The 15,069-nt window shown below is 47.8% G+C and overlaps 1 protein-coding gene across 6 annotated transcripts in view; it reads left to right on the top strand.

The window, feature by feature from the left end:
• The window catches only part of NSD2 (nuclear receptor binding SET domain protein 2), a 96,567-nt gene that overhangs the window by 64,929 nt on the left and 16,569 nt on the right, over positions 1-15,069 (top strand). For 5 of the 6 annotated variants that reach the window (XM_045997585.1, XM_045997584.1, XM_045997588.1 and 2 more), the window contains 6 exons: positions 9,348-9,479; positions 9,980-10,103; positions 11,059-11,259; positions 12,596-12,775; positions 13,362-13,518; positions 13,655-13,860. In XM_045997585.1, coding sequence (XP_045853541.1) covers positions 9,348-9,479; positions 9,980-10,103; positions 11,059-11,259; positions 12,596-12,775; positions 13,362-13,518; positions 13,655-13,860 — 1,000 coding nt within the window. Of the gene's footprint in view, positions 1-1,446; positions 7,410-9,347; positions 9,480-9,979; positions 10,104-11,058; positions 11,260-12,595; positions 12,776-13,361; positions 13,519-13,654; positions 13,861-15,069 lie in introns of those variants that run through there. The other variant, XM_045997589.1, reaches the window with a different exon arrangement.

The raw sequence follows: 15,069 nt of genomic DNA, 5'->3' as shown, positions 1-15,069 counted from the left end.
TGGGAAGCTGCTTATGTGTGGGAACTGGGGCTTTCTTATAGTTTGGTGTGTGTAAGTGACTAAATATTTTTGTTTAGTTTGTTTTGTTTAGTTTGGGCACATTCGAGAAAATGCAGTATGAATTCTTCACTGAACTTTCAGGGGCTTATTGAAACATGAAAAAGACAAATTCTGTACAATTTTTTTTCCTTTTTCCTTTTTTCTTGTCTGAATTATGATTAGTATCCTGAAAAGTGAAGATTCTAATTCTAAAGAATACTAAAAGTGTAAAAAGTTTGAGGTCCATAAACCCTTTCGCTTAAAGTCGGCTTTTTAAAGAAGATTTTTAATGAGTTTTTCTGTCATTGCACTTTGATCCACTTTCCGGTTGAGTTTTTACTTACTCCGTTGTCAGATACAGTTGCAAGAAAAACTCTGAGGCTGAAAAAAAATCTTTTCTGTCATTCCTGGTCAGAAACCGTGCCAGTCAAAGGTTTGGATTTTGGGCAGCACAGCCCAGGGTGGACACAGCCAGGGTGGGGTTAGAACAGGTGGGTCAGGGTTGGTGGTCTGATGTTCACTGAGACCAGGGTGACTGGGGTCTTCCTGGGTTAGACATTTGTTCTGAACTTGGGAAGACTTCAGTGAAACATTTTATAATCATTAGACTTCATTGATTTTTTAATTTTTTAGAACTTCAGAAGTGGATAGTTTACTAAATATGTTCGTATTATATATTAAACACATTAAAATCATATACTGTCCTGCATTTTGAAGGTGATACATAGATCCCATAGTATGCATTCTATTGCTTATGTAAAAACATTCAAGTTACTAGGCCTTTTCCATCAGGCCACTTTTGAGTGGCTTATATAAATCTTTCATTAGCGTTCATTTTTATAGAATTATATTGTTCATTAAACCACTTCAGGTGAGCGAAAAGCCTTGTCTATTCTGTGTTACCACTACTGAACTACAGTCTGTGTTTACAATGTATACCATGCTGAGTGCCTTTTAGCACGGGAGGCAGAGTGTAGGGTTCTAAAACAGTGTCCTGTAAACCACTGGTGTCCCATTCTGGTGGGAGTTGGGTGACCCTGGGAGCTGCTGTTTGGGCCTCAGACTGGCCCCTTACTTAGGTCACATGCCCACTGCATGTTTGTGTGTCCTGCTTTTTATCACCCTTGATTGAAATAAGGAATTTTCACAGAGTTTGTATTTCAAGACATTTTAGGTCATTTGTGGTTTAAATTCTTCTCAAAAAAAGGTATATATGAGAAATAAAATTGATGTTGGAATAAGTATTACCTGGTACTATAGCACCCTAATGAAGAGAATAGATTAAAATTACACACTTGCATGACAAAGGCCTGTGAAGGAATTAATGTGATTTAAGTGTTTTGTAACTTCATTTCTTATTCCCTTAGTAGAGCAAATTCTTATTTTTTTCGCCTTCACTGGTAACAGCTTTTATGGGAGCCCACATCAGCCAAGTTGGATTTGAACTCAGCTGCCCTGTACTGCACTTAAAATGATGTAATATTCCAGGATGTCTGCTCCAGGTGGTGTATCGTCGTACACACTAAGGGACATTCCTATCACAGTCATTTTATGGAAGATGTGTGATAATCTGTTTTTACTGGTATTACTAACACATACAATGAAGAAAACAGATAACAAATTTTAAGACCAAGGTAAGATACCTAATCAAGGCCATTTACCTGATCACATTCATCTCATAATAGAAACACACTCATATTGCAATGATCCATGTAGATTTCACTTTGAAGGGACGCCCGTCACCAGGGGCTGCCCTGGGCCTGCGACAAGGACTCCGCGCCGAAGGGGCTGGTCTTGCTAGAGGCCACACTTGTCTCCTAGTTCATGACTTGCTGAGTTTTTATTGAAAAATGCTGGCATCTGCACCTTCAGAAACAGAACAAGCAGCACACACTAAAAGGAGTCCTCGTCAGCTAATTCCCATTGCCAATGGAATGTACTCAGTACTGTACATATTAAACTAATTTCCAACATAAAAGGCAGGAGGAGTTTTGATTCTGTCTTTTTTTTACTAAGCAGTTTTACTATGACACTAGTTACAGCAAATTTTTAGGAAAAATATCATTTACAGTATCATTATGAGCCATTTAACTCCACTCTTTTGGTTCAGTGACTGGTGTCTTGGGGGCACCGCGATCAGGTTATTTACAGTAACGACTTCATCAGTCGCTCTTATAGGACATCAGCCATCCCATTAAATGTCTAAGTCTTGGGTGACCACCTGGTGTCCTACCCCTGGGTGCCCGCATGTTTGCATGGTGAGACCCAGGCCTCGCTTGCCCTTCAGCTCGTGGAGGCAGAAGGAGTGCTGTTCACGTTACCATGTTAACAGCACCCGGTTCATTCCCAGCAGACTCTTCAGCTGTGTTCTACCCTTAATGAAAGTTTCTGACTACTACTTGTGTTCTAAACCGTTAAGTAATGTAACGCATGTTAAACACATAGGGTGCCTGGCGCCTTGCAAGGACTCAGTGGTTCACTGTTGTGACAATAATGGTTATAATAATAAAAATAATAAAATCACCATCATTCCATTTTTATCCAAAAGTATAAATTTTGCTTTGGCATGAAAAGTGATCCTCTCGACTGCATTATGCACGTGGGGGGTAAACTGAACCTAAAGTGGCAGACACTGGGTTGGTTTGAGTAGCACTTGAGGGTCTGGCCTGTGCTGAGGGCTAGTTGGGTGGCTCTTCTCGGAGCTGGTGGGATATATGGCCTGTGAGGTGGCCCAAGTCATGCTGTTCCTAAAAGACATTGAAAAAGCTCAGGAGTAAATGTAGGGTTCACAGAAAACTAATTATTATATTTAAAAATGTGGAAAAAGGTCATGTAAGTGGTCCAGTTCAAGAAACGATCACCCTAAGTAGAGACTTGCCTGAAAGACTTTTGGCAAGAATTCATTTGAAACTCTAGCATGATGAATTTTGAGCGGCGGGCCAGCTACCAACATGTGTTGTTAGGTGCTTTAGAAGTTAGCCAGAGAGCAGGTGCTTTCCTCCGTAGGAAGAACTGTCAAAATGGCTGTATGGTATATCCTCTAGGCAGCCTAAAATTAGCATCAGCGAAGTACATAGGAGGGCATGTGGTAGGGACAAGGATGGGGGAGTATGCAGTGTTTTTCAACTGGGGGAGGCATCCTCACCTGCTGGGGGATATATTGGGAAGGTGGTGAGGTGTAGTGAGAGGGACAGTTCCACAGGTGGCAGAATTGTCCTGCTCCAAATGCCAGCAGTGGTCTTGCTGGGGAATGCTGGTGGATGAGCAGAGCTCCCGAGAGGGCCCACCCATGGCTTCCTGAAGGTGAGTGGAAAGGGCTCCTGTTTGGAAAGAGCTTAGTGACAAGTAAGTTTTGTCTGCCAAGAGCACAAAAATTCATTATGCTACTAATTTAACATGAATTCCCTCATTTCCTAGGGAGGTCAGAATAACACTGATACATTCTAGTCTTGTCCTTTGAACCGCCTGTTGTTGAGGTGACTTTCGCTTAGACATAGAACCACTGTAGCGGTTCCATTTATGTGCTGCAAACCGTCTGCCATACACCGCATTTGTGTCTGGTGAGGGGAGGTAGGTACAAGAAGGAACTCTCTAGTATAAAACATGAGGCATTCACAAGGGGGTGAAAACTTGTCCGAGTATACTACAGTCTACATTTCAACTGTTCTAAAACAAAATTCCACACTGTGTTGGGGGCACATTAAGTGCACCTATTGGCAGTGGGGGTCCCGTGCTGTTTACCCACCTGCTGTGGGCTTCTGTGTCCCCTGTGGGGCCTTTCTTTGGAGTTGGTACAGAAGTTAAATGTCTGTCTCTGATGGTGTTGAATCTAGGTGTACTAGCATCAGTACTCTCTTTATACAATGTATCTGTTCTATCTCTGTCTCCCAATGGAAAATAACCCGTGTTTTTTGAGATTGCCCCCAAAAACCACCAAGAAATCGAGGCCAATTCTCATGGCAAGGAAGCGCAGTTTCATGAACTAAGGCCATGGGTGTGTGCGGTGTGCGCTGAGGGGTCTTGTCTGTCTCACCTCCTCCAGGAAAGGTCATGCTGCTCCATTGGTGTTCTCTGTGAGGGTCCCCCAGCTCTAGATGGGTCTGAGCCCAAGTGTTTCTCTGGAAGTTCATGCAGAAGCACAGAAAGGTTTAAAATGAAGTGTCTAGGGTTTGAGGAGTGGTGATAAGGGCGGTGGCCATTTCAGGAGGTTTCTTTTGTTCGTTACCTGCTGCTCGCACTAGAGGAGAGGATGCAGGAGACTATGCAGAACCTGAACTGACTTAGCAGCAAGGTCAGCGTTCCGAGGGATCTCTTTGGCCAGAGTTGAGGGCAAAGTGGGGCCAGCATTTGCCCAGAGGCAGTGACTTGAATACCACCGAAGGTCTGTCTTAGCAGTGTCCCCGAAAAGGAATGAAAGTAAGATTGTAAATTAGCGTCTTCTAGTTCCCAAAACCAAAAATGCACCCACTAATGGGTGTAAAATTGAAGTGATAAATGCCCTCAAAGAGGGTTCTTGGCCAAAGCCTGCCATGAGTGGATGTGGGGCCCTGCTGTGGCCAACGGTGAGCTGTGATTCTGTGCGTCATTTCAGTGATAGTGTGAGCACACTTCCATGAAGTCCTCCATTCACTTAACCTGGCAGAAAGGGGAGGCTCGGCGAGGGTGTCCTTGGTAATTTAGCGGCCCCGTGTGGGGCCGAGCTGGCTAGGAGGCTGGGCTCCTGTCTGAAAGGGCAGACACCTGTACTTCGGCCAGTGGACTGGATTCCTTTTCGCTTGATTTCTGACCTAATGTTTCTCCATCGTGTCTAGCCCTTTAGATGATTAACTCCTTTTGAAGGTGGTTCTGGACCAGGTAGACCTGTATGTGACCTGGCGAGGGCTCTTTATACTTGGTGCCAGGCTGTAGTTCTACAGGCTTTTTACAGTCCATACCGCCCTCTCTGGTTTCAAAAATCTCTAAACAGAGAGTGATTGCTGAAGCCTGCTGTTTATCTTGCAGAATCTGAATCTGAATGAGACTCTTTTGCTAAAAGAATTGAATTTGGTTAGAAAAGGTTTCACAAAATGCTCCCCAATCTGTTACTGGCTTCTTATTGACTCTTAAAGGTTCCTTTTCCCTTTTTCTCTTCTTTTCCTTTTTAAGAAATATACTGACTTCTATGCATTGAAATTTTTGGTCAGTGACCTTGATTTTTATCCCTTTAAGTACTGTTTTTGCTGTTTTACCTAGAATTAGAAATTACCACTAATCTACTTGCCACTGATGGATGATCAGCCATCCTCAGCAGATAGAAGGTGGTGTGTACCATACTCATCATTCTCCTTATACTGCCTGGGGGAGGGGCATGCTCCCTTCCAGGCATTTTCACCAGCAAGGGCTGGTGTCCCACAATGTCAGTTTAAGAACCTGATAGGCCTCGTCATCATGTTAGAGACCTTTGTGACTAACATATTAAGTCGACTTTATAACTTTTTCTGGCCTACGTGTAGCTGTTGAGTTTGGGCATAAAACTCTTTGATATCGATGTCAAAGCGTGCTAAGCGTTCAGGCATGTTGTACCTTTAAGGAATGACTGAAGTGTAGGGGTGGGGTGGCCCAGCCCAGTGGGGGTGCGGGGTTGGGATTTGCTCAGCTGTGAGGCAGGGGCTTCATTCCTGTTTTCACTTGGCCACAGGGAGGGCACAACTTGTCTCTTGGAGCAGGCTAGCCCAGGCCCTTCCCCAGCCCACTCTCTATGGGACGGCCACTGCTGAGGGACATAGCTGGGGCAAAGTTGGGTTGATAGGATATTTCAGAGACTCATTTTACCCATGATCAGGGCCAGCCTTGAATCTGGAGCAGCAGCCATATGGCCTGATGCTGTGGCTATGGCCAGCCACTTGGCTCTCATGGGCACCTTCTGGGGCTGTCGGACAACACAGAAGCACCCAGGTTAGAAGGTGAAGCACAAAGATGATCTGTGAGCTGGAGGTCTGTGTGTTCAATGACACAGACCTAGCCCTAGAATTTAGGGGCAGCTAGGACGGTTGTAGATGATGTCATCTAGAAGGGTTTCTCTAATAAACGTTATTCTGAACTGTAGTGTTCTAGGTGATGAATGACTGATTTAAAAATTATTTTAATTCCACTCAATATTTCACTGTGATGTTAACTTGGAGGACCTGTCTGAGTTTAGTCTTGATTTTAAGCTCCTTAAATCTGTTGGGCACAGGATATTGATCATGTGTAAATCCAAAATACTGTGTGAAAGTGCTTATAGTTATTTCTTCCTTGACAAAAGCGTAACTTAAACATGAAAATAATGTTGGTTTATAGAAATATTTATTGTTCAAGGTCTGTAATTGTATTTCATAAATGATGTGGTATTCAACTTGTGAAGGGATTTGTTTTGTCAAAAAATTTTTACAATCACTGTGTATACCACTGTCCGAGGCTTAGGGCCCCTTTCCCATCACAGCAGAGAGGACTGGGATCCACATAAGTCACCCTCAATGGCTATATTGTTGCTAGAAGTTGGTTCAAATGTGTTCACTAGGTTACCTTATGTTCATTAATATCATCTTGAAAACTCCCTGTGATACATGTTAAGGAGACAGCAGTCCCTGCCCATTAAGTAATGTATTTGTAAGGCAAATAGGCAATTGGATACTATCACATATTAAGTGGGGAGTAGAGGAAGTATTTTCAGACTCAAGAAAACTTTGAAAAGTCAGGAACTAAGCTGCTTGGAGATCTGTGCTGCCAGCGTGGCTTTGGTGGATTCGGGAAGCGCCGGGAAAGTTCTTGACAGAGTCTGTGTTCGTTCAGTTACTCCATTGTTCTTTTTCCAAATGCATCCTACTGGATATGGAATAGACCGTAGATGTCGTAGACTGAGAGTTGGGACTGTGTTGGGACCATTCGGGTGAATGTGTCGCTTTCACAAACGGCATCTCCGAGTAAGTACTGTCACCTGGTGCACGTGGAGCCTGCAGCTGGAGTGAGGCGTGCCGGTGTGGTGCCCTGCGCACTTTGCTCCTCTTGCGGGTGGTGTGCTGAGCGCAGAGCCGTTGGATCCCTCCGACTGTGTGCTAGTTGTCTGTCTGGTCGCTGGGAAGGGGTTGGGCGGGGCGAAAGTCGCGATCTGCCGCAACCTGTGTCATGGACTGTAATATTGTAAGGTCTGTATTTTGTATGTGTATCTTAGACCCCGAGCAGGAAACAAGCCTCATGTGTGTCTTTAACATTTATATTTCCATTCAAAATATGTATTCAGTGTTGATTTCCTCAAAACAGACTTTGTTAATTTAGGAAATATCTCCAAGTGGAAACGTGCTAACTTTTTCTGTAAATCTTAAATAAAAGGTGCTGTTCCTTTCTTTGACCCAGGACTGGTCTGTGTTTTCTGTCTTTCTCTCCATGCAGTTTTTTTTTTTTTTTTTTCTTTTTTTCTTTTAAAGCTTTCAATTTGTTCCAGCCACATTGAGGGAAGAACATGGGTTGGTGGGTAGGGAACCGGGGCTCTCTCCCCTGAGCCCATGTTGAAGGCTCTTCCTCTGGGCCTCGGTTCCTCTGTCAGACGGGTCAGCCTTGGGCTGCTCTTTGAGTGGGGCTGGGCCAGGAGGCATGACTGCTCTTCCTGATGCCCCCAGGCCCCCCCCAGTGCCCAGTGGCATCTTGCCTCAGAGCGTTCACTCCTGTCCCCTGCCCGTCTGTGACTCCGAATCTGAGGGACATGTTAATAAGAATTGGGGTTTGAATGCAGTTTTTTTCCAGGTTACCTTCTTTCTGAATGTTAAATGTTAAAGAAGTAGGGGGTGAGCCGATAGGAGGGGCTCCCTCTGGCCAGCCTGGGGGGCACCTTGCTGTGCAAGGATCCCTGTAATGTAGTGTATGTTCACACCGCTATTTCCATCTTCCTGGAAAAGGTGAGGAAATGAAGGTTGAGAGCCTACTTTCTCCAAAGACTGTGTTGTTAAGGGATGTGTCAGGAGAGCAGTGAGGCCGGTGGGCGGATGCACCAGCTGGCCTGGCTGCAGACGCCGGTCAGAGCCAGCACAACCCGCACACATCTGCCGGTTCATACCGGCTCTAAGTCCGTGCTGACTGGGTGTTTTCCTTCTCCTGCTCCCCTCAGGTCAGGGAGCGAACTCTGGGCAATGTTCATTGATAAGACGACAGAACTGGGCAGATTGGCTGGTGGGGTTTGTTCTGTTTTGTTTTGTTTCAATGTGGCCCAACTTTAGTTTCTAGCTTTGTGTTCATTGGCAAACAACAGGCCTATAACATGATTACTTGTTGTGATTATCCAGGTGTATAGGAAACGTAGTTTTTATACTTTTGTGTTGAAAAATTCAGTTTTCAACATTCATTTACCTAACATCAAACACTTAATGTGTTTTTAGGGTTTTGTTTTTTTTTTAATTTGAATATGGTATATGAGAAAATTTTCTTACTAAAGATTTACTGATTTCTATGTGGAGATTTATTATTGCTGCTCAAATGCGGGCAAAATGTGTGCCCTGAGGAGGGGAGAGGGTTAGCCCGGGCTGGGTGATTTCTGATGAAGGAGATGGGTGAAACACAATCCGGGAGGATGGTCCTTTGGTTTGCTCAAAGATTCCACATTTTTCTCCCAGGCCTTTCTCTTAGACTCACCTATTAACAGAGTCGCAGGTTTTACCTTGCCTTTTCCCACTTGGAACCCTCTGGGGAGAATAGGCAATGGGGGGGTGTGTGAGAACAGGACAGTCAGTTGTTAGTTACGCGTGTTCTGGAGCGCTGACCTTGGGTCAGCACTCTGGTTCCCTGATACGCTTCCAGAATGGCCTCCACCACAGTGGCAGTGAGACCACAAGATGACAGCACAAAGTCTTATGCTTTGATGCTGCACTTTGGTCCTTTAAAACAGTCATTAGGTCATAATCTGTTTCTCTTATTTCAAACTAGTTGGAACTTGAGAGGTTGGGTAAGAAAGGTCAAGATTCTCAGTTCCAGAGCCTACCTTAGGTCACCTACTGGAGCACATTGGGTTTTCTTCAGAGTTCCTTCCTGTGGAATGCAGACAAGTGAAATTTTGTGCCTCTTCTACAGAAATTTAACTAAGTGTCAAGGAGGGTAAAGTCCATTTCTGAATTTCTATACAGTTCAGTGGCCAGGTTTTGCCATCACAAGCAACAGCTGACACTACATTTGCAACAAGTACCTGGCAGTTGGGGATAGGCGCCAAGAAGGCCTGTGCATGAGGTGACGTGGGCGAGCCGTGTGCCGCCGCCGCCGCCGCTCTCCGTGACTAGTGAACTGTCGTCCACCTCCTTTATCTCCAGGTCTCCGACGGCCCAGGAGACGAGCCCTTGGAGTCCCCTTATGAGAGTGCAGATGAAACTCAGACCGAAGTGTCCGTCTCATCCAAGAAGTCTGAGCGAGGAGTAACCGCCAAAAAGGAGTACGTGTGTCAGGTGAGAGGAAGGCGGTCTTTTAGTTGTCCCTTGACTTGGTCCCAGGCCACATCTTCACTCTTCCTCAAGCCCCACCCAGCATGACACTGACTTTGGTTTTGAAGGCATGCAGTTGCCAGCAGAGTCCCAGATTAAGTGCCCCCGGGAGGGTCCTGCATCCACACGCAGGCTCTGTGCTTCTGTCACTGAGTTAACAGCCGACCTGTGTAACAGACACACATTTGTACATGCGTGCTTTTTGAAATGTGTGAAGTTGGGGGTGTCACCGCCAGCACCTTGGCCAGGGCCTGGTCCGTGTCCCGTGGTGACATGGGCCAGGTCACTTACCTGCTCTGTGAGATGGAGGCTGTGGGGAAGCCCCTGGAGGAGTTTGATTTATGGTGATGGAAATGTGTGGGAGTTTTCTTGATTCTCACGTGTGATTCTAAACCTCTCGAGTGTATCTTGCAAGGTCTGGGTGCTGGACATGGCCTTATTGCTGTCCCCTTTCTGCCCCACAGCTTTGTGAGAAGACGGGCAGCCTGGTGCTCTGTGAAGGGCCCTGCTGTGGAGCCTTCCACCTCGCCTGCCTTGGACTCTCCCGGAGGCCAGAAGGGAGGTTCACTTGCAGTGAATGTGCTTCAGGCAAGTTCTGTTGTAGCCTTTCAACTGTACTTCCCATGACAGGCAGTTCTGGGAGCGTCCCCTCCCAGCCATGGAGTCTTCCTCCGAGGCTCTTATGCACAGTGCATTGGGCCACACCCCCAGGTGCGTCCTGATGTGGGACCTGAGAGCCTGGTGGGGGACAGCTGCCTCTCTGCCGGTCTCTGTGCTATCCCTGTCCTTCCCATGGGCTGGCCTGAGCCTGCTAGTCTGTGAGGTGGCTGGCGTGGGGTGCCATGGTACCAGAGGGCCAGCACTGCTCGTACAGGTAACCCAGTCGTCACAGAACACGGGCTGCTTTAGAGACACAGCGTGAACCTGAGCTTCAGTTTCAACAGAAAGAATAGCTCCAGGCTCTTGCCTGAGCGGCCATCGGGCCTCAGCAGCACAGTCTGGGGGCTACTGGGAAAACGGGCCACTTTGTTGTAGCCCCCTCTGTCTGTGGCCAGACCTGAGGTCTCCTGGCTCTCACAGGAGCATGTCCCCGATTAGGAAGACACCTAGACTCTCCCATAGAGTTCCTCCAAGGCTGTCAGATACAACAGTACCCCCCGCTTCTGGAGGCCTCTGCCAGCCTGTGAGTTTAAGTGATTCTTCACTATACTTGGGGAGCCACTCTCAGAAAGGAGAGTAACAGCCTATCTTCAGAGGAGTGCCTCCTTTCAAGCTTCTGGCTAATTCAAGTGGGAGTCCCTACCTAGGCTGCCTTCTCCTCACACTTTCTTGTCCTCCAGGGGAAGCTGGAGCCCAGTTCACAGCAAGGTAACCCTTGATGGCTAGACTTTTTTGGAGCATGCTTGGACTAGTCAGCAAGGTCAGAAAGAGAGTCAGAGGCCTTGGCAGCACAGAGCTGCTGGAGTTTAGTGGCTTAGGAACGACTATTTAATTCTTGTTCTTTGCACCTCTTTCTCTGCCCCTTTCTTTAACCGTTTGTTAGGGATTCACTCGTGTTTTGTGTGTAAGGAGAGCAAGACAGATGTGAAGCGCTGTGTCGTATCGCAGTGTGGGAAGTTTTACCATGAAGCTTGTGTGAGGAAGTACCCTTTAACCGTGTTTGAGAGCCGAGGCTTCCGCTGCCCCCTGCACAGCTGTGTGAGCTGCCATGCTTCCAACCCTTCCAACCCGAGACCGTCAAAAGGTATAGTGCACCCCAGAGCGTGGGGGTGGGCTCAGGGTGCTCACGGGGGCAAGGGGTGGGCCTGGTGGCCGGTGCAGTTGTCTTTCTGTCTCTGCCTTGCCCTGCATTTTCCCTTCTTCTTGCCCTAAATGTTATCTTAAAGATTCTTTTTTTTTTTTTTTAATTTTATTTATTTATTTGACAGAGATCACAAGTAGGCAGAGAGGCAGGCAGAGAGAGAGGAAGGGAAGCAGGCTCCCTGCCGAGCTGAGAGCCCGATGCAGGGCTCGATCCCAGGACCCTGAGATCATGACCCGAGCTGAAGGCAGAGGCTTTAACCCACTGAGCCACCCAGGCACCCCTTAAAGATTCTTAATTTTAGGAGGGAGAGACCTTTTTCAACCATTTTGATAGACTGTATTTGTTCTGGTTTTAGTGCTCTTTCATATGTAAGAAAATTATTTAATTTTTTTTAAGATTGTATTTACTTACTTGAGAGAGAGAGAGCACGAACGGGGGAGGGGCAGAGGGAGAAACAGACTCCCCCACCTGAGCTGGGAGCCTGATGTGGGACTCCATCCCAGGACCCTGGGATCATGACCTGAGCTGAAGGCAGATGCCTCACCAACTGAGCCCCCTAGGCATCCCTAAGAAAAAATTTTAAAATCAAGTCGTATCTGTCTCATTTCATGTTAATGTGTAGGTTTGAGGGTGGCAGCTTACCTATACTTCCTGACACCCTGGGTCTTGGGCAAGGCTGACTTGGCCCTTGAGGGATATTTGGTGGCGTCTGGGGCATCTGGTGGGCGGAAGCCAGATGCTGCTGTACTTGCCACAGTGCACAGGGTAGCTGCCTGTGGACCCATGTGCCAGCAGCGCCCAGCTTCGTGAATCCTTAGTTAAGACCTGATTTCAGAATATGGCCTTTTAAGTGCTTGGCTGTTTCCTTAAACATCGTTTCGATGCATCTTTGCCTTGAAGAAATGCGTTTTTATGACACATATTAGATACTCTTCCCATCGTAGTTATTTTATTTTTTTAATTTTTTTTTTTTTTTTTTTGAGAGAGAGCACGTGTGAGCACACGAGCAGGGGGAGTGGCAGAGGCATAGGGAGAAGCAGGCTCCCCGCTGAGCAGGGAGCCCAATGCGGGGTTCAATCCCAGGACCCTGGGATCATGACCTGAGCCCAAGACAGACGTTTCACCGACTGAGCCCCCCAGGCACCCCATCCGAGTTATTTTTTTCATTAAATGCTTCAAGCTTATTTCAGCATTAATTTTGTTAACCTGTCGGGGCATGGTCATTTCGAGGGGCCCTGTTCACGGCTGCGTCTTCAGTGCGTGTGTCTGCCTTCAGGGAAAATGATGCGGTGTGTGCGCTGCCCAGTCGCCTATCATGGAGGAGACGCTTGCCTGGCAGCTGGCTGCTCGGTGATCGCTTCCAACAGTATCATCTGCACGGGCCACTTCACGGCTCGCAAGGGGAAGAGGCATCACGCTCATGTCAACGTGAGCTGGTGTTTTGTGTGCTCCAAAGGTGAGGGCTGTGCTGCCAGCGGCTGGCAGCTTTGGTCTGCGGGCTCAGCGTGGATGCCAAGGGCGCTTCTCCTGGCTGCTCAGCACACGGCTCTTGCAGCCAATCCCGGGAGACTGTGTGCAGAGGGGGGCTTCAGCGCTCCTCCACCTCTGGGGGTTACTATTCATGACGTCCCTGTCATGTGCACTCATACACTGTGATGTTTCTGAATTAACTGTGACCAGTGCACAGACTGAGGGGACATTATTCATGGTGGTAATAAAACATGCTTTAAAAAAAAAATTTACTAGAAAGAGAGTGCATGCATGTATGAGTGGGGAGAGGGGCGGGGGAGAGGGAATCTCAAGCAGACCCCCTCCCCACCCGAGCAGGGAGCCTGACCTGGGGCTTGACCCCAGGACCCTGGGATCCTGAGCTGAGCTGAAATCCAGAGTCAGAGACTTAACCTACTGAGCCAGCCAGGCGCCCCTCAAATGTGATTTTGAGTTTGTAGCCAGCCAGCTGCCATGACGCTGCTCTTAGCGAGAGCAGTGGGGTTGCTGTGGATGGGTGGGGGCAGTCTGAGCCAGCTTGCCCTGCCTTGCAGGGGGAAGTCTCCTGTGCTGCGAGTCCTGCCCGGCTGCCTTCCACCCCGACTGCCTGAACATCGACATGCCTGATGGCAGCTGGTTCTGCAACGACTGCCGGGCTGGGAAGAAGCTGCATTTCCAGGACATCATCTGGGTGAAGCTCGGCAACTACAGGTGCGAGAAGTAGAGCCCCGTGCTTGCCCGCCTCCTCGTTCACCTGTGTTCTTTTCACTTTGCAGGACTGAAAGCACTGAATGATTGTCACTCTGTCTGAAGAGTCTGTGAATCCTCTTTTTAATATTTATAATAGATGGTGGCCGGCAGAAGTTTGCCATCCCAAAAATGTCCCCCCAAATATTCAGAAACTGAAGCACGAGATTGGAGAATTCCCTGTGTTTTTCTTTGGGTCTAAAGATTATTACTGGACGCATCAGGCGCGAGTGTTCCCGTACATGGAGGGGGACCGGGGCAGCCGCTACCAGGGGGTCAGAGGGATCGGAAGAGTCTTCAAAAACGGTACGGACATTTCCAGATGCAGTGAAACCACACTCTGGGGTACCTTTTGCTAATCCTGATTTCTGCTCTTGGAAAGTTTGGTTTCTTTAGAAAACACTGGGCTAAGCATTCTAGCTATACTTTAAGTTAGAAAAGAGTAGGTTTGCAGACTGATTTGTCGAGGCACAGGATAAAATATGTTGTTTGGTAACTTTTATTATGACATTGCTCAGTGATGAATTTTACTAAAATACATGGAGCTACTATTAAGAAGTTAGTTTTAGTAATGATTTACAGAGACTTCTTATAGCTTGCCTTTGCATAAGATGGAGATGTGGAGGACACTTGGCTGCCATCTAGACCAGGTGCCCCCGAAGGGCCAGGTGTGGGCAGGTGAACAGGTGCCCGCCCTCTGATTCCACAGCCAAAGTGGGAGACAGGGACAAGAGCAGAGTGTCATTCAGGTGACAGATGGGATGGGAATGAGGCCACTTGACTGGAGCGAGTGAGACAGAAGAGAGACTCAGCTTGCATGCATGGCTGGTCCAGGGAAAGCAGGCCTGTCTGTGGGAGGCTCAGTGGGCTGCCCTGGCAATGGGGGCCATCTCCTTGCCTGCAGATCCTTACACGCCATGGGCACATAGAGGTCTGTTGACAAACGGGGGGACGGGGAGGCATCGCAAGTGTATCCATAGTCACCATGAAACGAGAGATGTTGAAATTGAGAAGCAGCTCAATGTGGCCAGTGTTAGAGGCAGCTGGCGAGCAATGAAGTCAGGGTCTCACCATCTCCTGACTTCGTGCTGGGGTCCTGTGGGTTGGGGTGGCCCCAGCACACACGGCGATTGCCAGGCAGACCTCAGTGTTTCGTTTCCTCTGTGCTCCCTGAGCCTGGCGCTCACTTCTCTGAGCATGTGTGCTCCTTGAGAGGAGCAACATTCCGTTTTCATTTTCTGTCTTTGGACAGTGAGTTCCCAGGATTGATGTCTTGGTGCATCAGATCCCAGTGGAGGGTGGGGAGCTGGAGCAGCCTGCAGAAACCTGCCCTCGAGCCTGCCTTGTGGCCAGGTGGCACAAAATAGTACCACCCAGGGCTCTTGGGCCGGATGTGCTCTGAGCACCCTTTACCTGATGGCATCCGCAGCTTTGGCAGTGCCAGCCCCGAGCAGTCTGCCATAGCCCACAGTCCCATGCATGCTGGACACTGAGCCTGGCAGGGTGGTGGGGGCC

Source organism: Meles meles, chromosome 2 (assembly GCF_922984935.1).
Source record: "Meles meles chromosome 2, mMelMel3.1 paternal haplotype, whole genome shotgun sequence".
NCBI lineage: Eukaryota > Metazoa > Chordata > Mammalia > Carnivora > Mustelidae > Meles > Meles meles.
The sequence above is the reverse complement of the archived record's forward strand: the minus strand, read 5'-3'. Positions and strand labels throughout refer to the sequence as shown.